This window comes from Filicampus tigris, chromosome 1 (genome assembly GCF_054856515.1).
Source record: "Filicampus tigris isolate MCC_2025a chromosome 1, RoL_Ftig_1.0, whole genome shotgun sequence".
NCBI classification, from domain to species: Eukaryota; Metazoa; Chordata; class Actinopteri; order Syngnathiformes; family Syngnathidae; genus Filicampus; species Filicampus tigris.
Window position 1 is genome coordinate 2843083 of NC_141217.1, and position 26293 is coordinate 2869375.

Genomic DNA, 26293 nt, shown 5'->3' on the forward strand with positions numbered 1-26293 from the left:
AACCTGGCTAATGGCTTTATCACTTAAACTTTTCATGTTTCATGAAACAAAGATATGCAGATGTGGACTGCACTTCTAAGTACTGAATTTACGAGACACTACATAAATAAACTATACACAAATCTTTAAATGAATAAAGTCTATTAACCAACCGAAATGAAGATTGTTTTTGTTGTTTAAATTGTAGCCTTTGTGCGCATTCTACCAAATTGCGGTGTCAATTTGAATTCAATAAACTGATGTATATATTAAAGAGACACTTGGATGAGCTTAACATTGGCACTCATAATATGTTTACGTGTAAAAATGACATCAGTACTAAAATGCCCACCTCAAAAGACTCTGTAGTGATTTAAGGGCTTTTTTTGTGATTCGATTCACGACAAATTGCCCCGCCCCTTTTTGGGTTGTTATTTTTTTCGGTCTCAGCGGTCTACGTCATGCGAGGGAGGCATGCATGGTAATATTGCTCGCTTTGACAATTCTGTTGTCTAAAACGGCGACCGAGCGCCACCAAAATGCAAATGCACATTGCTACTCTTGTCCACTTCAACCTGTGAAAGTATAAAAGTGTTCTGCACAATAGTCTGGATTAATTGACATAAAACATGATCTCATTATGATCATCTCCACAAAATCGAAAATACCGTGGCGTTCGCGTCTCCACTTACACAGGCTGAAGCGGACAAGAGCATGAATGCGCACGTGAACCCCGACTGGTTATATTCCAGACATTTACCTAAGCTAAACTCGTGTCAACTTTCGGGAGGCAGACGGCGACTGGCAGTGGGCAAGCAATCAGGCAAGCATGGATCTTTATCACCCCTTCCTCGCTCCCCTCCTCAGCTAACAGCAGGATAACAGTACAGCTAATAGCAACAACTAGCTTCAAGACATTAAAACAAAAGGCGTTAACACAACAACATTAGCTCCTTACTGTCCGCGCAGCGTGTGGAGGTGAACATGAGCCTGCGTCTTCATGTTGCGGGGTTGCCTCCCAAACAGTCGCGGCGTGAGGTAAGACCTCATCGGGTGTCTTGAACGTGCGCATCCAACTCCACAGCCGAGTGTGGCCGCATTAGAACATAGCATTTCGGCTGTTACGTTCCATTGGATGGCGTGTTGTCGGTCAAAAAACTGTGGCCATTCCTCATCCAAATAAATGTGCACGTCTACTCATTTCCACTTCAGTCTCTGTAAATATCCTGACTGGTGATAAATGCTCCGCTCGTCCGAACCGTGATCAGCAAAGAAGCATTTTTTTTTTTTTTTTAAGCAAAGAAGCAGTGTACATAAATCTATGTAGCTCACGCTCACTTTCACATTTCCTCATTCTCATAAATCAGCCACGGAGAGGATAATCCTTTTGATATGTTGAAGTGGTCATTAGTAAGGATGTCCACATAAATTTTGGTGCCAATTGATCACCGTTTTTGGACGTTATAAGCAATGAAAGTACAATGATTTCCAACGTAGAGTTTGGAATCCCTTCCTCCAGTGACTCCTAACCAAACAAGGATAGAACGGTAGGGGGCGCGGCCATTCTCCTCATTAACAAGAGGCATTATTCATGGAGTCACTTAGGCTGGGTTCACACCGCAGGCAAATGCGCTGTTTTTGCCCATATGCGACCTGTATCACATTTGTTTTACGCACGGTTATGACATGACGTCATCGTTAGTGATGTCTCCATGAAATTAGATAATAAATCCTCGCCTCATAATTTCCACCAAATACTGTATTTATTTCTACCTGCTTCCAAATCGCTTGAATGCCCCAACACGCTGGACCACATTTACTTACGCAAACACAATGATCAATCAATCAATCAATCACATTTTATTTATATAGCACTTTTCATACATAAAAATGCAACTCAAAGTGCTTTAAAACATTCAAAGCAAAACATAGAATTATGTCATGTCATGTCATCTTCCAAACCGCTTATCCTATATAGGGTCGCGGTGAGTTGCTGGAGCCTATCCCAGCCGTCAATGGGCGAAGGCAGACTACACCCCGAACTGGTCGCCAGCCAGTCGCAGGGCACACATAGACACTGTCACTGAGCGGGAATTGATCCCACGCTGCCCGCACACAACTCAGGCGTGTGTACCACTACACTATCAGCGGACACAACATAGAATTATCTTCAATCAAAAGAAAAGATAAATTATTTAAAAGTTGCTGAAAGCCAAACTAAAAAGGTGTGTCTTGAGCTTCCTCTTAAAAATATCAACAGTCTCTGCAGACCTGACATCCTCTGGCAGGCTATTCCAAAGGTGAGGACCAAAATGGCTGAATGCAGCCTCGCCATGCATTTTGGTCCTCACCCTTGGAATAAATAAAAGGCCGGCGCCAGAGGACCTCAGGATCCGCGAGGGCTGGTATGATAAAAGCAAATCAGATAAATAAGATGGCCCAAGACCATTAACACATTTATAAACTAATAAAAGTACTTTAAAATCGATCCTGAAACACACAGGGAGCCAATGCAGCAATTTCAAAACTGGCGTAATGTGCTCCCGCCCTCTGGTTCTCGTCAGCACCCGAGCGGCTGAATTCTGCAGTAGTTGCAGTGGTGAAATGCTCTTTTTCGGGAGGCCAGAGAGCAGGGCATTACAGTAATCTAAACGACAGGAAATAAAGGCATGCATCAGCACTTCCGTGTCAGCCTGAGAGAGAAACGGGCGGACTCTGGCGATATTCTTAAGGTGATAAAAACCAATCTTGGTTACATTTTTAATATGAGGAATAAAACTGAGCTCAGAGTCAAAAATGACGCCAAGGTTCTTCACACAGTGTGAGGGATTAAAAATGTGTAGTTTTGGTAAAAGCTTCTCTCTCTGACCTTCGGGACCAATAACTAAAACCTCAGTCTTGTCCTGATTGAGCTGTAGGAAATTATCTGCCATCCATGACTTGATATCTAAAATGCAATTTAAAAGGGTATCAATGGGTCCTGTGTCATCAGGAGACACGGCAATATACAGCTGCGTGTCATCAGCATAGCTGTGAAAGCCGATGCCGTGTCCCCTGATGACATCCCCGAGGGGAAGCATATAAAGATTAAAAAGTAGGGGGCCTAAAATCGTACCTTGAGGAACCCCACATTTAATTTCATGAGTTTTAGAGGAACAAGTATCCATACTTACAAAGAAATATCGGTCTGTGAGATAGGAATAAAACCATTCAAAAACAGTACCAGAGATTCCCACTAGATTTTTAAGTCTATTTAATAAAATTTGGTGATCTACTGTATCAAAAGCAGCGCTTAGATCCAGTAGCACCAAGACTGTGAGTTTTCTCACGTCTGCAGTGCGCCTAATATCATTTAAAATCCTTAAAAGAGCAGTCTCCGTACTGTGGTTCATCCTAAAACCAGATTGATATTTCTCCAAAATATTATTTGTATTTAAAAAATGATTCAACTGGATGAAAACCAGTTTTTGTAAAATCTTACTTAAAAACGGTAAGTTGGATACGGGTCTGTAATTATTAAAAACGCTCGGGTCAGAACCGCTCTTCTTCAGAAGGGGCTTCACCAGCGCCGTTTTAAAGGCAGCGGGGAAGACGCCTGTCTGAAGAGAGCAATTGACTATATTTAAAAATTGTTCTTCAAAAAATCCATAAAATGTCTTAAAAAGAAATGTGGGAATTGGATCCAAAAGGCAGGTTGTTGGGTTTACCTGGGAGAAAACTCGAACAAGTGTCCTTGCATCAACCAGGGCAAAACTTGCCAGTGTTTCCTCATGTAAATATGATTGTCCAGGTTTATTAAAACTTGTGTTTTGACGGGCTAAAAGACTGGATCTTATGTCATCGATTTTACTTCTGAAGTGGTCTGCAAAGTCCTCACAGAGAGCATCTGTTGGTCTCTGTGGGGACTTATTAAAATCAGAACTACTTAAAAGTTCAAAGGTGGAGAAGAGAACCCTGGGGTTGTTTTTATTGACTGTAATGAGGTTTGAGAAATAGGAAGATCTTGCCAGTTTTACTGTTTTATTGTAGGATTTCAGTTGTTCGCATAAAATTTCATAGTGTACTGTAAGTTTACTTTTTCTCCACCTCCTCTCTGCACTCCTGCATTTTCTCTTTGATATTTTGATAGCATTGTTTCTCCACGGGGGTACAGTCTTTGTTTTTGTTGTTTTAATTAAAAGTGGAGCTACTGAATCTAATGATGATTTAAGATGTAGGTTAAAATTTTCAACAATAAGATCACAGGGTGCAGGTAAAATGTCAGCAGGAGTGCTTTTTAAGATCTCGATAAAATTTGCAGCCACCTCAGAAGATAGGTAGCGTTTCTTCACTGTTCTGACCGGGACTGCTAGATGGTTAAAACTGGCGATGTTAAAATAGACACAGTAGTGGTCTGACACTGCCAAGTCAACAACAGAGGACACACCAGCAGACAAGCCATAGGTTATAACCAAATCCAGGGTGTGTCCTCTGTTGTGAGTTGGCTGCAAGACGTGCTGTTTAAAATCCAAGCAGTTTAAAAGGTTTGAAAAATCTCTGGATAGTGGGTCCGAGATGTTGTCCATGTGTATATTAAAATCGCCAGTTATTAATATCCTGTTATAACTGGAATATAAAATGGATAAGAATTCAGAAAATTCTGTAATAAAAGAAGTGGAATGATGGGGAGGTCTATAGACGGTAATGCAGAGAATAGGGGGACTGCTAAAAACAAAGGCATGGTGTTCAAACGATAAATAGCTGCTAAAAATGATCTCCTTTGATAAAAGAGTATTAATAAAAATTGATGCAGTCCCGCCTCCTCTTTTGCCATCCCTTGTAGAAAATAAAAAGTTAAAATTCGGTGGGCAAGCCTCGTTGAGAGCAACTGGAGCATCTGTACCAAGCCATGTCTCAGACAAAAGTATACCATGTAAATTATTGTCTAAAATCAGGTCGTTTATGATAAAAGTTTTGTTTAAAAGCACGTTCAGCACGGCCAGATTAATTATTGTGCTGGACGTGCGCTCATGGTGGTACGAATGAGCAGTATTAACATATACTAGATTACCACTGTTAAAACCACGTTGTTTGTGTGTGCAAGGGAAGCGTCTGCCGGTGATGGTTTCAATGGGAAAGTTGTCCGATAGTGGTAATGATAATGAGGGCCTGCAGGGGGAGCTAGTGAGGGTGGTGGTACTGTGAGCAGCTGGTATTGGCCTGTAAGTGATGGTAGTGACATTGTCATTGCAGCGTTTATGAGTAGAAGAAGAAATATGATTGGTAAACAAGAGTCAGCTGGGAGTGGAATTGGTTACGACATGGTGGATGTTAGCGGCTAAAATCTTGCTACCAAGAGAGTTCGGATGAACACCATCCGGCTGGTAAAAAGACGGGCGATTCCAGAATAGGTTAAAATTGTCAATAAAAGCAAAGTCAAGGTGGCCACAAGTGCGTAGGAGCCACGTGTTCAAGCATAAAAGGCGGCTGAAGCGCTCGGCTCCGCGAGACAATGATGGGTGTGACGTCGTCTCTTCTTCTGCGCATGCGGGCCACTTTGACGACGTATGTGTTCATACAGCAGACAAGACCGAGGTCGCATTTATAATGTAATATGAATGCATCCACAAAAAAAATCGAATGTTTTCAAAATATCCAAATTGGGCATTGAGACCTGCGGTGTCAACCTAGCCTTATTTCCTAATTTATCCCAAATTTATAGCTAAAATAGAAAATGACAACTCTTTTCATTTTCGTGATCAAAAAATATATAAAATGAACTTGTTCGTGAAAACATGGCCCAACCACCACTCTAATGTATCTAATTTGTCAACAGCAGACTTTGCAATTTGAAAATTGCATTCTACTAGTGAACTGAAAAGGTTTTTTGTTGAATTCTTTTTTTTGTCAAGGTTTTGCACAAAATAAAATCATCTGGCTCCAGATACATTTTTAAGTAGATGTATGGACTACAAAAATGCATCTGGAGCCAGATGATTTTATTTTGTGCAACCCCTTGACAAAAAAAAAAAAAAGAGTAAATTCAACACACCATTTTTTTCAGTGTATGCAATGTTGATTTGAATTGAATTAATTGTTCATCAGACCTACAATTGCGCTATCAAAACTGCTTTGGACTTAGGGTTAGTCTTTTGTATTTTGAAATAAAAAAAAGATTACCCCAAGACAGGACAATTTGTTAAAGAGAAAAAAACCTCTGACCTCTGACATGGGATATCTTTAAAAGGCAGTACAACCTACAATAATAGTGAAAATTTCAGACTTACTGTACAGATATTGAATTACAATTATAGTGGTTCATGATTTTAAAATTGCATTATTATTCAGACCCTCTTGGTTAAAAATGTGGATTGCACACTATCAGTTCGTGGAAGTTGATTTTCACCCTGATATGTGGGCAAACACACGTATGTGAGTGCACTGCTCAGTTTGTGGGTGTTTGTTTCCAGTTATTATCACAGCACTAATTACCCAGGGGGATTGTGGGTAAACAAATCGTTCCACAGAAAAAGGAGCCAGTGAGTGTGACGATGAGGAGTGTGGAGGAGGCAAGACAAAAGGAGTGAAGAGCCCTGTTGGAGACAGTTTTTGTGTAAGTCTGCTGACAAATAAACTGTCTGTAAGCAATGCCTCCTTGGTGAAGGTAAAAACAGAACAAAATTTGTGGGTAATTGACTGAATACAATCCTGTGAATTACGCAGTCTTGCTAAAAGTGACACTCCAGGCTGCAGATTTAAGATTGTGTCAGAGTGGGTATTTCATCAGATGACATTGCAGGTTGATGACATCTGAAAACATGCAGAAAAATGCAGGTTCCAATTGCTATAAGTGACACTATAAGTGCCCTCCTCCCTCGCTGGATATTAAAATCACATCGTTCGCCCATCTGAGTGATGCAATGTTCCGTTTTGTATACAAACCTGAAGAAAATATACTTTTGCTCAGCAGGAAGTGCAGAAAAAAAGATCTAAAAATACAATTACAGGACCGTAGCAGTTTTTTTTTTCAATGAATGGGGAACTGTTCCGATTCAATTGCAATAATGAGAAGAGCCTTGGTGAGAGAGGTAAAGAAGAACCCAAAGATCACTGTGGCTGAGCTCCAGAGATGCAGTAGGGAGATGGGAGAAAGGTACAAGAGTTCAAATATTTAGGAATCATGTTGGACTCCCAGTTGCAGTTCAAATGACAAATGAATCACATGAAATTTAATCTCTCTAACTTTAGATATATTAGGAATAACCTAACTCTTGATTCATCAAAACTGTTCTTAAATGCCATGATACTGTAATACCACATGTAAATCCACACTAAATCCTGTTGAAATTGCATACAAACAGTCTTTGAAAATCCTAGATAAAAAGCCCAACACATACCACCACTGTGGAATTCTGAAGAATTTACTCCTGAGCTGGGAAAACATACTAAAATATTCTGACTGTATCCTTGTATATAAAATACTCCATGGTCTGGCTCCGCCTCCACTAAATAAATTTGTAAAGAAGAACACGAACAGGTCAACTAGAGCAAGGTCTAGAGGTGACTGTATAGCTCCATTCAGAAAAAGTGCCTTTGGCCAGAGAGTGTTTTCATACAGAGCATCTCACACCTGGAATACAGTACCCAATGCCATACGAGACATACCCACTCCCACTTCATTCAGTAAACACCTGAAAACCTGGCTTCTTGAGAATCAAGCCTGTAATCACATTGCTTCCATTGTATTTGATTCCTATAGAGTGGGAAATAATCTTCTTTTGATCTGTTTGTAATTTATGTGTATGAATATGTCTTTGGAAATGTTTGTTGCGCTGTAATTTGGTGTTTAGTGTTTTTGTAACATTATATATAAACAAACATATATGTAGGTGAATACTGTTATTAGTGCATGCGCAAACATATGTGTACATTACTGAAGTGCAATAGTATCTTACGACTTGAGACATCAGATGGCTCTAGCACTTTAACATTCAAGCACTTTGCACTAAAGCACTTTAACATGTATGAAACCTAGCACTGTAGCACTTCAAAATAATACTCATACTCTCTCTTATTCAATGTATTTATTGCTGTCCATTATTGTATTCTTTTCCTTCTTTGAAATTGTACTGTATTTTTAAACTTGCATGAGGTCATGTTTTCTTTTTTTTTTTTTTTTACTTTTTTTATTCCAACACCAACCTGCCACAGGGACAACAGATGCAAATTGGCCATTGGCTATAATCTGTCATTTTTACAGGAAACTGTTTAATTAATATGCACTGTCCGTGTATACTTTTTAAAAATAAAAAAATAAATAAAATACAAATACAAAATACACAAAGTCAACTATCACTGCAGCCCTCCGCCGGTCGGGGTTTCATGGCAGAGTGGCCCAACGGAAGCTTCGTCCGCATAGTTTGCCAAAAAACACATGAAGGACTCCCAGACTATGAGAAATAAGATTCCCTGGTCTGATGAGACCACACCAAGGCTCTTCTCACGATTGCTCAGTTTGGCTGGATGGCCAGGTCAAGGAAGAGTTGTGGTCTTCCTAAACTTCTTCCATTTGAGGAGTGTGGAGACCACTGGGCTCTGAGGAATCTTGAGTGCTGCAGAAATTCTTTGTAACCTTGGCCAGATCTGTGCCTTGCCACAGTATCTTGTCTCTGATTACCTTGGACAGTTCCTTCGACCTGAGAATCATGATCTCATTTTCTCTGACATGTACTGTGAGTTGTAAGGTCTTATCAAGTCCAATCAGTTTAATTAATCACAGCTGGACTCCAATAAAGGAGTAGAAGCATCTCAAGGAAGATCAGAAGAAATGGACAGCATGTGAGTTAAAAATGTTTTTTCTGCAAAGGGTGTGAATACTTTTTCCACCAAAAAAGAGAGCACTGGGAGCCGCAAACACTTTTTGACATTAACCTCCAAAAAAACGCCAGCTTGTTTGAGTTCCCAGGTACCGCTTCGTTCAAGTTGTATAATACCTTGTATTGTTATTGCACACTCACGTCCACATATTACTACCATTTCAAGACAAATGAAAACAAAATACATTCAGTTGGTAATTTCATATTTGAATTGATTAAAAGAGTACAAAAACCAAACAACACCCAAGTACTTCAAAGTCCTCTGTCATGTGAAGCCTCCATCGTTCCCCCAGCCTTTGAAACGTCACACCAGCAATCACACCTGCCCAAAAACCATACATCTTCATTTTGGCTACAATGCCTTCACAAAACGCCTTCTTTCTGGTTTGAACCCCATGAGTGAACTAACAATTTTATATATATATAAAGTAAGTAATCGTAATTAATTGCAATTTTGATCTCCAAAATATTAGATTATATATAATACTTTTAAAATACAATTATTAACGTTCTTTCTAAAGTGTGTGTGGGTGTGTGTGTGTGGGTGTGTGTGTGTGTGGGTTGTGGGCGTGCGTGGGTGTGTGTGTGTGTGTGTGTGTGTGTGTGTAATGTATACATTTACTGTATATGTGGCCTTTGTAATATTCCTAGAGTTTTTGTTTTCCGAGTGGTCCCTGGAGCGCACATGAATGTGATTGGCTCATATAACGAGTGAGTGATATGTTCTGTTCAGCACGTCGTGTGTTTGATTAACTGACTTGATTCACACAAAACAAGACAGCCCTCTTCTCTACTCTTTCTCAGTCGCTGAGGCCAATTTATTCACATTTCTGAGATTTAAAGCTGCACTCTTCTTTCGAAATGCTTCTTTATACTCCCGCGGGCGACATCCACGAGCCGGGGGAAACTGTACGTCACCGTTTGCAATGAGTGCAAATGACTACTTGCTTATTTATTGTTCCATCTGTATTTTTTAAGAATATGAATTCCCCACCCAGAGGGCCTACCTTCTTTACAATTATACACACACACGTCCACTCTACTGCTCACCGCACTTCTGAGTGGGATTATGTAGGGGCAGTCATTCTGCGCATGTGTTAAATGCGTCAAATATTTTGATGCGATCAATTCCAAAATGTAACTACCGCCCAATAACACGATAACTTTGACAGCACTAATATATATCAGAGGTGGGCATTTTGTGGACGGTTGGACGGAGGCCGAGAACTCTTTTAAAAAGGACGGACAAAGCAAGAACGGAGGTAGGTTTTCATCCATCCTTCTAATCGTCCTTAACCGGATCAAGTCCCGGCTGACGTGTTGTGTCGGCTTCTTTTAAAAAGCAAGACTAAAAAGCAAGCAAGCATTAACCTGCTCGGTCTGCAGAACACTGGAGTGCTCTTTTTCATGTGCGTTCCCTCGCTGAAGTATTGTTCTAACAGACATAGTCTGCCCTATAGTGGACGCCCATTTCACTGACAAGGAGCAAAGAATACTGAAAGCTATGACCCGGAAGTGGAAGATGTTCGTTCTCCTCCTAAATAACATTACCTTATTTTGCAATAATGCAAAAAAAAGTGAAAATGTGCAACAAAACCCAATAGTATTGTGTTATTACGCAATCTTAAATATTCTCGTGATGTCCTCTGGCTTGCTCTGGTCTGTAACTCTGCATCATCATCATCATCATCATCTTCATCATCACATGACGACGACGGTTGCTGGCAGCCAAAAGCTTTCTTAGTTAAACAGTTGTAAACAATTTAATCCACTCACGATACTTCCATCCGTTAAGTGGATGTGCATAGGAAATTGGCCAGCTAATGATCTGGAAATAATGTCATGCACGGACGATTTTTTATTTTTACGTTTTTGGCGGTGGCGGTGGTGGGTGTGGGGGGCGGACCGACGGAATGTAAGGACGGAATTGCTTGAACTAGGGCTGGGCCGATAATTTGATATCGATATGTATCGCGATTGACACGTGATCGATACCAATAGAAAATGCCTTCGATAAAACGTTCGAATTACCCTTGAAAACCTGAAGATTTCCCAGAAATTCAACACTTACAAAATAATTAATATCTCAGCCCCTGTAGCAGGCAGAAACATAATTCTAAAAGAATTAAAGAGCTTAGACATGTGGCTTTCACACAGGTAGAGTTTATTACTATTTACTACTAAATAATAATATATTATTATCAGAGCTGGCCACTTGACCATTTTTTGCCAGTCCTGCCGCGACCCTCCACCCTTGACTTGGCTACCCCTCCGGCTCCGACCCTAATAAACATTGTTCGCCCCCACCCCCCAACCCAAAAAAACCAAAACAAAAAGTGTCCGTAATTGACATTGCTGCGGGAGGGACGCTAACTCCTCAGAGGCTTTTTAAGGATCATCCATCCATCCATTATCTATACCGCTTCTCCTCACAAGGGTGGCGAGCGTGCTGGAGCCTATCCCAGCTATCTTATGGCAGTAGGCAGGGGACACCCTGAATTGGTTGCCAGGGCACACAGAGACAAACAAACATCCGCACTCACAATCACACCTAGGGGCAATTTAGAGAGTCCAATCAACTTACTATGCATGTTTTTGGAATGTGGGAGGAAACCGGAGTACCCGGAGAAAAGCCACGCAGGCACGGGGAGAACATGCAAACTCCACACAGTGAGGCCGGAGCCAGGCTCGAACCCACGACCTCTGAACTGTGAGGCGGACGTGCGAACCAGTCGACCACCATGCCGCCCTTTTTAAGGATCGTTAGCTGGCTAATTTTCTATTCGAACCCGCTGTGGACACGGTTCAAATGCGCCAGTAGTATTTATCCAACTGCGTGCTTCCTTGCATTGCAAGCCCCAGGGTTGGATTCGTCGTATTGTATAATTATTTGGGTCCAATAATTATTAAAGAGTAGTAGAAGAAGAAGTTGCAGAAGTTGTAGTCAAGTTACTTATTTATTTTACACACTTCCCCTCCTTCCCGGCCTTCAAAATAAAACCATAGCAGCAAACCACTATACACTGCAGGTTTGCTATGGCGTATTTCCGGAAGTAGTGAACGCCAGAAAAAGTGCATGAACTCCACCTTGATGTGCTAGCTTCTGAATATACTCGTGGACACAAATTATTTTGAAACAACTCGGGGGGCGTCTCTTCAGAAAGACAGCGACAACAATGAACATCGTGCCTGCTACAACCATAAAGAGATGACTAGACGATGCATTTAATTTTATTGCAAAAACGATCTGGAAGGTGGCGGCTAAGGGGGAACGTGGGTGAGTAGCTTGTTTACTTTGAGTGATGGGACTTTGCAGCAGCAGCAACGAGCTGCGTGGCTCATCCGTCTCCGTGTGGGAAACTGTCATCGCAACATGTGAGAGAGCAACGTGCGCTCAAGCGTGTTTGTATTTCCCCATTGTCACATCACGTAACCCGCGCCTCCCACCTACAACTTGGGCATACCATTACAAGAAGGGGCGGTGGGTGCTGGGGGGCAATACCACAATCCCTATAACATCAGTTGTCACTCGTGCCGACGCGGGAGTAGAAAGAAGCCTAAAAAGAAGCCTTTCACCGAGTAGGCTGAGATGATTTTTGGCCGCCTCGCGAGCACGTCACACACATGAGGGTCGATTAGTGGGCCGGACTAAAATCAACTTCTGGCCATGCTTAGTCCAGCCATTTTTTTAAAAATTTGTCACCCCCCACCCCTCCGCCCCAAAAATGGGAGACTCCGACCGGTCCGGCCCAGGGACGGACTGCCCAACTCTGATTATTATGTCTCAATTGAAGATGTAAAAATAATGTGTCAGTGCAAGAGAAGCACTATTCAAATAAAAAAAAATCGAGTGGTAATTACCATCCTCTATTCTGTTACAAAGACGTCAATAACGTTATTGTCTACAAAATATATCATACTGTATCACGTTCAACTGGTTACACTGGTTACACTGGTTCAAAGTCCACAAGCGCGTCGTCTATATATCACTGCCGTTACTTATTTCAGAACACCCGCCGATCGACGGCGTCCGCCATTAGCCTACGGCTCGAAAAAATTCCACGACATCCTCTTCTGATGCATTAAATTGGCTAAGAGACAAAAAAAAACCACAGACGTATCCGTCTCCCGGCATTATAGGTAGAAAGACGCCACAACGCTCCGTGGTAGAAACGCAGTTATGCGCTCCCGTCCTTAATGGGCCTCGAGAGCTCCTCAGCAAGCTCTGAGAAGTCTGATAATTATCCTGATCATTTGAATCAGGTGTGTTGGAGGAGGCAGACATCGAAAACATGCTGGATAGGGGCCCTCGAGGACTGAAGTTGGACACCCCTGCTCTCGACTGCTTATCCTCACGAGGGTCGCAGGTGTGCTGGAGCCTATCCCAGGTGTTGTTGGGGACACCCTGAACTAGCTGCCAGCAAATGGGTACAGGGCACAAATGGATAAATAACGCATATTCACACCTAGGGAGAATTGAGAGTCTTCAATGAACCTACCATGTATGTTTTTGGAATGTGGTAGGGAGAACTCACAGTCATGGCATTAGTCAGATAAAAAACATCGGGATCAGTGTCAGGGTGGAAAAGATGGATCAAAGTCAGTTGATGATGACGTCTGACCTCTGTCGGACTCACTGAGCCCAGCATGACGGGATACACTTGCTTTTGATACATTCTGATTGAAAACAAAAAGATGACATGTATGTAGAATGCCAGCATATATTTGACACACATGCACAGTACACACTCCTTTCTACTCCTTGTCTTGCTCACGCGCCAAACTCATCCACATTTTGCGACATGGTCCATAATTATCAGTATGCAGCTCAGCCATCTGTTGGTCACACCCTCAAACACACTCACATGCACGCCCACACACACACACACACACACACACACACACACCCACACAAAACCAGATGCTTGGAATCTGGGATTCATGGGACAGTGCGGCCATGTATAACTAAGTTTGCTGCACATCATGAACAAATTGCAAGAAGAGGCTAAAGAATCATGTGGAGCAACAACAATTGGGGAATTAAAAGTCAAAGAGTGACTCCAGCACAATACAGGGATGCAGTCTCATTCTAGCTTTAGAGTAGATTATACAAGCCTGAGACAAGAGAATACAAAAAACGCCAGTACATAATTTAATGGTCAAAGGGGACATGGTGTTAAAAATTAATGGGGATTTCTTTTAATTGCTTGCTTACAAATAGTTGGAGTGCCTTCTCACCTGTCAAGTGTAAAATGAAGAGCCAAGTAAATCTTTAATCTCCCTTTTTATACCAAAAAATAACTGTGAGCAAGCGCTTCAGAATTTTCTAATAATAAAAATAAAATGAACACCATCCCACACAGCGAGTTTCGCCAGCCATGCATAGCTTGGCAGACTATGGCTTCTGAACTACTGAAGCGCTGAAACTACTGAAACTAGTTAAGCACTATTGGATCAAAGCTAAAAGGTAAGCAGAGCTGTAGTGACAGCACAGGTTAGCGTAGTTACCAGTGTTAGCTTCCGATAACCAGCACATACTGTAGTTTAAAGTTCCAATAATTTTTGGACGCAGGTGGCAGTGGCGGCTAGTAGAGGTTTCATATATTTTCGGTTCGGCATGCATTGCCGTTTACTCTCTTCTCTTACTATCATTATCATTATTGTATTATCCAGCCATCCATTATCGATACCGCTTATCCTCACAAGGGTCGCGGGCGTGCTGGAGCCTATCCCAGCTGTCTTCTGTCAGTAGGCGGGGGACACCCTGAATTGGTTGCCAGCCAATCGCAGGGCACACAGAGACAAACATCCGCACTCACAATCACACCTAGGGGCAATTTAGAGAGTCCAATCAACTTACCATGCATGTTTTTGGAATGTGGGAGGAAACCGGAGTACCCGGAGGAAACCCACGCAGGCACGGGGAGAACATGCAAACTCCACACAGGGAGGCTGGAGCCGGGATCGAACCCACGACCTCCGAACTGTGAGGCGGACGTGCCAACCAGTCAACCACCATGCCGCCCCATTATTGTATTATTATAATAATAATAATGTATTATTACTTAAATTATTATTGTTGTCTTGTATGATGCACATAAACTACAATGTGTCATAATTCATATCTAATACGGATAGAGTAATGATTATGTGTAGGGGTTCACATAACTGGTGTGCCGGTGCACATGAGCGTTGCAGATTGAATAATGCGCTCCAGTTCAAATCTGTCACCGCGCTTTTGTGCACTACAATAATGGAGCTCACTCAGCTTGACAAGGCAACAGTATGCAGCCTCAATTCGAAGTCAAGTCCCATACTGCAATTCGGAGCTGGCCAATTAATTTTGCAAACGGGCCATGCAACTCGATTGTGTTAAATAATCATTTAATGTATTTCTATAAAACAGTAAATTGTATTGTTTTAATAAGCTGCAATTGTTTAGCCCTGGTATGTTGTTGTAATTAGGAAATAAACAGTGAAAACTGAAAAAAAGATTTATGTATTCAGTTAGAGTAAAATGACATAACTACACATAGAATTGATAAACTTTGCACAGATGTGCCACAAGTCTTTAAGTTCTAGCGGAAATTGGTGGAAGTTGGTTGACGGAAACGAAAAAGGAAGACCGTTTACAATTGTTTTAACTATTTTAATCAATTTTTCTGTCCCATTATTTTCTTGAATTTTAATACGATTAACATGAATAAGAGGATTGATTTTATTTTGCAAATACTTTATTAAAGTATTAAACCCAAACATTATTTTTTTAGGAATATGGTCTGTGCAAGCCCACTACTTGAAACAAGGCATTCTGATAAATATTGTGTTTGTGGAATAAGAGTTAATCCACCTGTTTTTAGTCATCACTGGGGGCGGCCATTTTGTCACATCTTTTGGCTGAAAATGATATCACAGTTGCTCAGGGCTCAGGTAACGATCACAGCTCACCTGTTTTCTGAAATGGAGCCATGATTGGTCGTTATTTGAGCCCTCAGGGCATCTGTGATGTCATTTTCAGTCGACAGAAGTGAGAAAATGGCAGACCCCTGAGATGGCTAGATTTTGCTGCTTGACTCATATTCCACAAACACAATATTAATCAGAATGCCTTGATTTAACTAGGGGGGCTGCATAGAACATATTCTGGGAAAAAATATGTTTGGGTTGACTTCCCCTTCAATTGAAAAAACAAGCATTGGATTCAACTCACGCAAACAGTCCTCCAGCCCATTCAAACACACACACACATACACGGCACGCACACACACGCACGCGCACACACACAATCGGGCGACTTGTTGCTCAAGCTCCGCTTGGTTTTAGAACGACTAAAAAGATTATTACTCGCTGCTTGAGTGTCTAATAAAGGTATTTTGTTTATTAAAATTGAATGAGAAACAGTCTGCTGAATTGTCCCGTGCGGCTCTCGCGCTGCGTGTGTGTTGTGTAAAATACATACATATTATTTTGTATGTATTATTTTTCTAAAATGCTGCAACATTGTTTCGTGAGTATATATTTATTTATGTAGATTGTGCTTAAGTATTTATTCCTTTTTGATTTGGTTTGGTACGATGCATTTCCTGTGCGAAGGAAATAAGAGAGGGAGAGGTGAATTATTGCTTCAATATTTTGAAGCAGATGTATTGCCTCCTCTACTGTAAAGCTTTTTTTAAAATATACATGTATAGATCGTGGTGACCAGCAGCCTTGATCAATGCAGCCGCTGGTTGCTATAGAAGCCATAATCATGCGATAAAAAAAATTGACAGCGTATATATATATATGGCTCAGCTTCAGAAAACAGGTCAGCCGTGATTGGTCGTTATCTGAGCAGTTGTAATGTCATTTTCAGTCGACAGAAGTGACAAACGGGTGGATTAACTCTTATTCCACAAACGCAATATTTATCAGAATGCCTTGTCTCAACTAGTGGGCTTTTACGTAGAACATATTCTTGAAAAAATATCTTTGGGTTGACTTTCACTTTAAACAGATGTTCTGCTATTAATATCATGATACGATGACGACGATATATTGTGGCAATTTTAATACTGCGATATCACGATATTGCTGATATTGAGACATCCCTATCCTTATCCCCATCATCAAATAACATAACAAAATATAGATGCATTTTTTGTTCATCACTTTAAAAAAATCCCCAAAGGGATCAGAAAAGTAGCCAGAGTTCACATAGCAAAGTAGTCAATAAATTGGATACACGAAATAGACACCTGCTTGGCAAAAGCATGCCCTAGCTCCGCCCAGATCTCATGGTAACAAAAGCAATACTCATAAAACAGAAAAACAGAATAGGTCCTACCCCCCGAAACCGAGTGATTTCAAGCAGAGTGTGGAAAATGGATGTTGAATGTGCTTTAAATCTATTTTATGAAGACACCTGGGAATTATTCCAAACTGTGAAAAACATACACATGTACAGTAAGGCATATTTCCACCAAGCAGTACACCTGAGTTTAGCTGCTTGGATGACAGGGTAGCTAGTCAATCCAATGGAAGGCTGCCAAAAAGTTTGCATGGTACAGTACCAGTTATACTGGTCCCCTTGGATTTTGTGGGGAAATTTGCACACCGTGGCAAATCAAACTGAAACGCTAGGCAGATAGAGACCTTGCGAAGTTTAACGAGCATCTCTTCAGCTGCGCATGACAAGCTGCCATCTTGCAGCAGCCAATTAAATGTCAAGCAGTGTTGACATCATGAATCAGAGGCTGGATTTGGGTGTGTGTCTGCCTGCACACGCACACACCACTTTGACAGGGCTCTCAAATTCATCATGTATGTGTGGAAGGAGACTTCACTTATTTAAAGGAAGCCCCTATGGGAGCGATAGATGGTGCGAGGGTGCTGAAGTGTCAACATTTCAAAAATCTGTATTCAGCTCAAGCACTTCTTCCCACAGTTGACAACTTGCCATTTGTGCTTCCGGTTGTTTTGATACGTGTATGTATGTCCACGCGCATTTAGGCATGCTTACCGAGGAGTAGAGGTGACCCTCTCCATTCATGGCGATGTACAGACCGGTCTTTACCGATTGGATGGCCACAACTCTGAGTCCCACTGGAATTAAGTTGAACAGAGCTGCGTAAAAAAGACAAGACAATGTGGTTGTAGGTGCTGATGGGAGATTTGAACAGTTAGTTTACACAAGTAAGACAAAACAATAGTCATTGAATAAGTCTTGGTTGGCTTCTAACTTTGCGCAAAGAGTTCTTTTGTGTTCCAGCGTGAGTCCAAAAGGCATGCTTGACGCGTTTGGTACGGAAGAAGTTGAGAGCCCTGACCTCAAACCCATCCAACACCATTGAAGTAGAATAGCCAACATCAGTGACCTTGTTTTGCTCAAGGAGTCCACTTTCAAATCTTGTCAAACGTCTTTCCAAAAGACTGAAAGCTGTTGTAGCTACAAGGGAACTCCATTTTCTTGCTTGTTCGCTTGCCATTAGTCTGAATACTTTCGTCTACATAGTGTATCTTTCATGGAAGTAGCTCTCTGTTATGCTGCAAACGATATGCGTGCATATAATCACAATAAGAACCAATGATGAAAGGCTTGACAGCAGATATGACTCTTTTTGGGGCGGTGCGTCTTCCCTCCAATCAAGGCTTGATTGCGCGAGGGAAGGCAGAGTCCTCATTAATCAAGACTGCTTCCAAGTGCTTTCTGAATCACTCTAGAAAGCAACACACACAACATTCAACGCCGAACACAAGAAATGTATGAAATGCGCAAAGGTGATCATCCATAGCAAAAATGCTTCCAGCTGATTAGAAGAGAAAGTAAAGCTGCACGTGGCCTTATGGGGAATTCTCAAAATCATCATCAAAATTTGACAGCATGCTACACCCATGCACATTAGATGGTGTAGGCAAAGAATAGGCTTGGCAATTTTACGTCGGGCATCAATCGAGGGTACCTGCTTCCAAATGGGGCTCATTTGCACTAATTCCCGATGAGTTTGTCAAGGCGCAAGCCCTGGATTAACCCAAGTGGCAACGTCAAACCAAAGTGCCCGACTTCCAGTTTCATTTTTGTGCAAGGGTTCTTGGGACATTTTCATGCGTCCTACTACGATACACGTGCACCCAATTTTATTTTGATTAATGAAACTGGTGTCTATTTTCTTTGTAATTTCAGGGGATGCAACTGTAGGTTGACGTGCTGCGGACCCCTAAAATACATATCACAAGGATACACGTGCTTTCAAAAATTGGTTGGTGTGTAAAAACACAAATAATTGAAAAGCATGCCAAGGGTCCCAAAATGCAAAATAATTTATTAGAAGAACAATAAGAAGCAGCATTTTTAAAGGGAAGTCAACCCAATCATTTTCTTTACAAGAATATGTTCTATGCAGCCTCACTAGTATAAACACGACATTCTGATTGATTGGTATTCGTGGAATATGAGTTAAAGCGGAAGTCAACCCAAACATATTTTTTTCAAGAATATGTGCTATGCAAGCCCACGAGTTGAAACAAGGCATTCTGATTAATATTGCGTTTGTGGAATAAGGGTTAATCCACCCGTTTTTAGCCATCTATGGGGGCGGCCATTTTGTCTTCTGTCGACTGAAAAATCACATCACAGTTTCTCAGGGCTCAGGTAATGACCAATCACGGCTGACCTGTTTTCTGAAGCTGAGCCGTGATTGGTCATTACCTGAGCTCTGAGCAGTTGTGATGTCATTTTCAGTCGACAGAAGACAAAATGGCCGCCCCCATAGATGGCTAAAAACGGGTGGATTAACCCTTATTCCACAAACGCAATATTAATCAGAATGCCTGATTTCAACTAGTCGGCCTGCTGGGAACATATTCTTGAAAAAAATATGTTTGGGTTCATTTGCCTTTAAGTAGTAAAATCCACCCGGAATGGTACCCACGCTGCTGACGGATGATGAATAAATGGACGCTTAATTTGCAGTAAAATTCCCAACTCTGGTCATATTAATCGGAATGCTGTGTTTAGACTGTAGTGGGGGTTCATACAACATATTCTTGTCAAGAAAATTTGGGGGATGACTCCCACTTTAAGGGGGCCTTCACACCTCCAGGTGTTCAGCGCGAATGGCATTCATATGAACGGTGTGCAAAGCATTCTCAAGGCTTTCTCTGCCTGCGAACAGGGAGGACTGCAAAGTGCAAGCAGATGGACATCTGATGCAAGGGAAGCATATATAGAGCTGCACCCATCAAGGTTGGGACTGCAAACCATAGCACAATAAAAACAAAACAAAACAACAACAAAAAACGCTGGAACAAGTTAGTTATTCATCTGGTGTTTCAGGTTCTGTATTTCAGGCATTCAACTATGTCAGGCCCAATCAAAGAGGGCTCAAGAAGGCCCCACAAAGACCTGACACTTGTTGCCTCAGTGCATGTGCATGAGTGTTGTTTCTGCTTACAGGAGTTGGTGCTGTCGTCTTTGGTGCCATCCAGACTTCCATCCTGGCCCATCTGGAGATAGAAGCCTTGCCTGCAGAACAACCTGGTCACGATGCCCTTCAGCTGCGGTTCTAGGGGAAACAACAAGCAGGCCGGTTGGAAAAAAATGTATGGCGGGGAGGATAAATGCCGGAGATAGATACACCTGTGGGAATCTAATAGAAGGGCTGTATCAAAAAGTATGTCCTTGCAAAAAAGTTCACTTTTGATGCCCCCTTGCATTTCTTGAAAAATGTGTTTAATTTCGCGTTAGGTTCACAGGTGAGCTATATCCCATCCTTGGCAAGAGGTGGGATACCTCCTGTTTTGGTTACCATGTCGATCACAGGGCACGTGGGAAAAACAGTACACACACTCACATTCACGACTATGGACAATTTACACTCTAAAAACAGCTGGGTTAAAAATAACACCATTTTGGGTCAAAAATGGACCGATCCACTAATTGGGTTAATTTGACAGACCTTCATGCATTTTTTTGTACAAAACTATCCATTTGTGGGTGTTGGCTTTGCAGAAAACAACCCAGAAAGTAGTGGATTGGTCCATTTTTGACCCAAAATGTTATTTTTAACCCAACTGTTTTTAGAGTGTAGAGTTTTTGAAAAAGAAAAAAAAAACATTTTTTTCTTACTTGTTAACATGAGAGGAGCAAATAGTACGCTGCTTCGTGGTTGCCATTTTTGATCACGTATTAGATCTCATGAGACTGTAGAGCTGTACTTGTATGTTCAGTCAGGAAATAATTAAAATCGAGTTCTGAGATATTTTGGACCACTTTCAACAATTTGGTGAAGGCCCTTTTGAGATTTTGCCTGAGCATAGTGACAGTCTAAGCGCCCCATCCTGAGGGACTCCCTGCAGAGAGGACCAGTCAAGCGCATCAAATCCATCACAGGATTCTTGTGCTAATCCTTCCCTACTGGTCATTGTTCCACTTGGAAAACTTTGATAAGGTTTTCGGGTCAAAGGGAGCCAATGTTTTAAATCACAGGCTAAAAATGGATATGGATAAACGCACACGGCCACACCCGTTGTTCCAAAGCATGCTGGGAATCCCCTTTGAGAGTACGCTGGAGAGGCAGAGCGTAAAGGTAGAGTCAAGGTGATGCACAGAGACAAAACCAAAGCTGACCCAGTTAGGGAGAGGGGGCCCCATCTTTGTGAGGGCTCCATTTTGTGACAGGAAGGAGGGAAGATGAGGTGTGAAGCTTTGCAAGAAAAAGGGTTCACGGTGTGACACAACATCAGCATATTAAAAGCATATAGTGGACACATTCATTGTCCAGCATCTTAGACCGCTGCTTTGATTATTACATCAGCATCTACGAGGTTTTGAGGGTGAGTCAATTTTCTGTATTTTTTTTTTTTCTCTCTGATTTTCGGTGATAAAAACATAACAACAGCAAGGGGGGGGGGGGGGAATGGGAGCGTTGAAATAATCTCATTCAAATGGGTTTGCAACTTGAGGACAATATGTAACCTTGCACTGCTGTCAAGGTCACACTTTGAGCACAGCTTCAGTTTGTGAATGTTTCCATTTAACATGCTCATGTCTGAGTCTCCTCAGACCACATTAAAGACTTGGGTAATCATTTCAGACGAGAGGCGCGGGAGAAGAGTGAGAGGTAAATGGGCTACAGTCTTAATAAACTTGCTTTAGATTTGAATCAGAATTACAGTTTGGTGATGGATCGGTGATGCTTGCTGTATAACTGATGAAAAGGAGTCAATGGTGGTCCACAGCGGAACAAGACCTAATCATCTTTTGTCCGTTCAACCGTCCAACACCCACTTGTGCCTTTAAACAAGCCTTCGGGCTGATGTTCTTTCCACAGTCGCCAAGGTGATACGGTTTTCCCTTTTCTTCCCAGCATCTCCATCCCCTGTCTGTTACTAGGGAAATTCCCATCTTCGCGTTTCCATGACAACAGTCTCGTGATTCCACAGTGTTCCGGTAGAGGGGTATTCCCCCATCCACACACACACACACACACACACACATGCACACTCGCAAACACACACGCACCCCCGCACACACACGCAAACACAATGTGGTGCGCCAATCCGTTACGCTCTTGTGATAGCTGGACACGTCACACTGTCATTGTTCATTTGAGCATCGATCCAGGGTCTTGCACACACACACGCTACATTTAACATGTGACACATGACAATAAAACCACTTGAGTGTCATTCCACCACCACAAATGTGACAACCACGGATGCCTTTCTGAAACATCACCTCCACTATGGCAGCAGTGACGCACTCTGTGACTGTCAAACGCGAAACGCCATCTTTGACTGCGTGTTTCGCGTGCACACTTGACAATAACGCAACGCGGTGGATAGCGCTTCAGTCTGCCATCGACTTTCCATACCTGCATGTTATTGCGTATTGATTTCAAGTCAGGAGAATGGTGGACGGAAAGCCTGCCTATCACAGGGAGGACGTTCAGAGAAGTAAAGCTGAGGGAGCTGGCCTGCAATAAATAGCACAATACCAATTTTCAAATTTTTTCTTTATTTTGCATGCTCCCTGTAGATAAACGTGAGCTACAGAAAGAGAAGATGGGAAACCTTTTAGTTTTATTTAAATATTCTGAAAAAAAAAATTTGAATGAGGATACACAATTAGACAGCGGCGGTCTCGCCCTTAAGTCCATATCGGGTTGAATGTCTCCTTCGCAAAACCCCTGGAAGGCTGTAGGCCGGGGATGCTGGCAAGTTGCGCACAAACACTGCCAAGCTTTGTGTGTGTGCTGGGGGTGTTGGCTGGAGAGAGCGATGGAGAGATCTGAGGCAAAGGAGGGAGGATTAGCCTTATACCAAATGGAGGCACGAGGTGCATGGGATGTAAGGATCGAAGGATGAGAAGGGAGCTTTGAATTCAATACGTGTGGAATCACTGACAGATTTATAATGTTAATAATATGCAGTCGAGAGAGAAAAATCTGAAGCTGTGATGAGGACTTGCAGAGTTGAGAGAAAACAGATCCCCTGTGAGACCTAATTGTTTCCTCTCCAGAATCCAAACGGGTCCCATGAACATGACACCTCGTCTCCCTCATCTTAAAATATGCCCTGGTCGACTTCCCACGAGCTCACCTGCTGACTTTCCGCACAATTGATTGAGATCACTGCGACCGCACACTTAAATGCCTGTTTGAGCTCTGCGTGAACAAAACCTAAACCAAACACGTTCAACCCAGACAAGAAACAGCAGGAAATGGATCCTTTCCAAATAGAACAGTTCGGTTTTAATTTACACATGCACATGCATGCATGCAATGAGTCAGACATTGAAAGAGAGAGGCGAGACAGACCAATCTGTGGCTTCAATAATGGATGTATTCGGAAACTAGTGAACCATAGGGCGCTACGAGACATGACAGTGCGTGTGCGCGCGTTTGTGTGTTCACCGCGGTGAGGAAAGGCTCGAATCTGTCAGTCTGACTTCACGCAAAAGCGAGAGTGTGCGAGAATTTGTGTCCAAATGCGTGCATGTATGTCAGGCGAAGCGCGTAAACGTCCATTTGCGCGCGTCTGTCTGCCAAGCCGTGCGCGTGTGTGATACGCGTACGTGTCCGCGCGCAAATACGTGTGTCCGCGCACACCTTGTCTCCGTAGCCTCCTCTTCTTCAAGCCAAATATTCGGACTTTGGAGAAGATGTCGACCAGGTTCCCGTTGCACAGCCCCTGCTTCTTGCCGGGGCTCTTCCGTCGCCGGTGAGTGGTCGGTCGGTGGGCGTGTTGCTCCCTCGCCTGACGCTTCTGGCGGATCAAACCGCTGGCGATGGCCGCTGCCATGTCCCCGCCGAGACAGCCGACACAAAAGCAGAGCCGTCTCCGCCCGCGTCTCCGCTCTCGTCACTCGCCTTCTCCGGATGCGGGGCTCGGATCGCAGACGATACCGCACCCCACAGTCGCGGCTCTGCCGGCTACAGCGGCCCCATCACTTCAGCGTCCGAGCTATTCACGCCGCTGCGCGTCACGGCCACGGACCATTGGCTTCAAACGCACAGCGGTGTACCTGTCCGTCACGTCCCGCCGCCCCGCCTGTCGGCAGCCCTCTATGAATGACACCTGCGTGCGCTCATCGAGGCGCCTTGCCGGTGGTCCTCCCCATGGCCGACACCCGAGGCGAACGCGACCCTCTGAAGGACACAATCGGGCGACCACTTTCGCTACAAAACGGCCGTCTGTGTTGCGCTGCGAGGGGCGCGAGGCGCGCGTGCAGCCGAGCCGCTCCAGGTGTGTAAAACAGACGTGATGCACGCACAGTCTCGCCGGAAGCCGAGCAGTTGGACTTTCAAAGTTAAACAAATATCCGCTCGACGAGTGGATGAGCTCGCGCCTCCACTCTGGGGCAAGGGGCTTTGCATACAAGACAGGGGTATACTTTCATATTAAAACGTCCTTATTTTATGATTTTCTATTAAGGTCCTGTTCTGCGATTAGGCTTTGGCTGCCAGTTGGTCCTAATCCAAGATTAATTACTGATGGTTTTGTAATAACATCAATTCGTTTTCAAGTACACAGCAGCGCGGTGAATGATGTGGTTAGCACAGCTCTTAGGTTGGGGGTCGGATTCCCGGCTATGCCCTTCCTGTGTGGAGATTGCATGTTCTGCCGACGCTTGCGTGGGCGACTAGGCTACTTCGGCTTCTTCTCACATTCCAAAAACATGCTAGTTGTGAATTGTGATTGAGAATGGTTGATTCAGCTATTTGTGGCCTGCATAGCCGGCGACCACTCCAGGTGCATCTCTCGCCCCAAATCAGCAGGTCTGCATCTTACTCGCGACCCTGAGCAGTATATTAAATGGATAGATTTATACACAAGAGCAGCAGGTATTTGCCATGAGCACACCATACTTTCTTGTAAATGCTATACGGGGAAGCTGCCAAGCATTTATTTTGAAAACAACGAAACGGATGCCATAGTGACTATCCAGAAGCTGCTTGGGACGTTCCTCGGCGATCTGTGGACTCTCAAAGCGTTGCTGAAGCCACGCGCCCAGCGAGCATGAAAACAGCTCGTCATCGTGGGTGATGTCATCACAAAAACAAAATTCAAATATAGGTAAAATTATTTATAGTATAAGCGGTTCAGAAAATGAATGAATGAATGAATGAATGAGTATGTATTATTCGTATATAACAAGTCATATATAAAAAAATGCATTTGCACCAAAGTTATGATGTTTGTTTGAAAGCTTTCTTCATTTAAGTTCCTATAGTCCTCCTACTACATTAACGGAAAGAGTTGTGATTTTATTAGAGCAGGGGTCACCGACTTGGTGCCCACATGAGTAGCCTGCTGGCCAGTTGTAAAAACAGCTCACCAGTGATGATTTTCAAGGAATGTGAAAAGTGATTACAGTATTTGAAAACATGAACACTGGCAGAGATTTATTGCGGGGGGGAAAGTATTGCATATCGATTATGATCTGTTTCCTCATTATTGTGAGAAAGTCTTATCATGATTTTTGTTTTTACATATGTCATGGCCGTGTGCGGGAGGTGACGTATTTGACCAAAGAACAGGAAAATAAGACTTGGGGTAGGTGTAGGTGATTTGAATGATATGTGACAGAAGACGTGGCTGGAGACACAGGGCTGGACGTGGCTGGGGGGAGCTGCACATGACGTGACCGGCGGAGTTGAACATGACGTGAACAGGAAAACGGGGCGTAGCGAGATTGAGGAAGAAGGGCTTAACATGACTGGGAAAGCTTGAATCTATGAAACATGACTAAAGTCTCTTATCACAAACATACGCACTGACACTGACATAGACAACGACAATGACCCGACAAGGACTGAACAAAAACTAGCAACTTAAGTACAAGCATACTGACAAGACAAGGAGAAACACCTGGACAAGACATACGAGGTAGAAGGGAACTGATTGGCTAACACTAGGGAGCGGAATGCACAAAAGTGGACACAACAATCACTGACGAGACAGACGCAGAAACACTG

General features: G+C 42.9%; 1 protein-coding gene across 3 annotated transcripts in view; it reads right to left on the minus strand.

Annotated features, from left to right (window-relative positions):
- LOC147152486 (fibroblast growth factor 14-like) overlaps positions 1-26293 on the minus strand; it is a 65183-nt gene that overhangs the window by 14507 nt on the left and 24383 nt on the right. For 2 of the 3 annotated variants that reach the window (XM_086047296.1, XM_086047312.1), the window contains 2 exons: positions 20267-20377; positions 17836-17939 (listed from right to left, as the gene is read on the minus strand). In XM_086047296.1, the coding sequence (XP_085903422.1) occupies positions 17836-17939; positions 20267-20377 (215 nt within the window). Of the gene's footprint in view, positions 1-17835; positions 17940-20266; positions 20378-23923; positions 24551-26293 lie in introns of those variants that run through there. The other variant, XM_086047304.1, reaches the window with a different exon arrangement.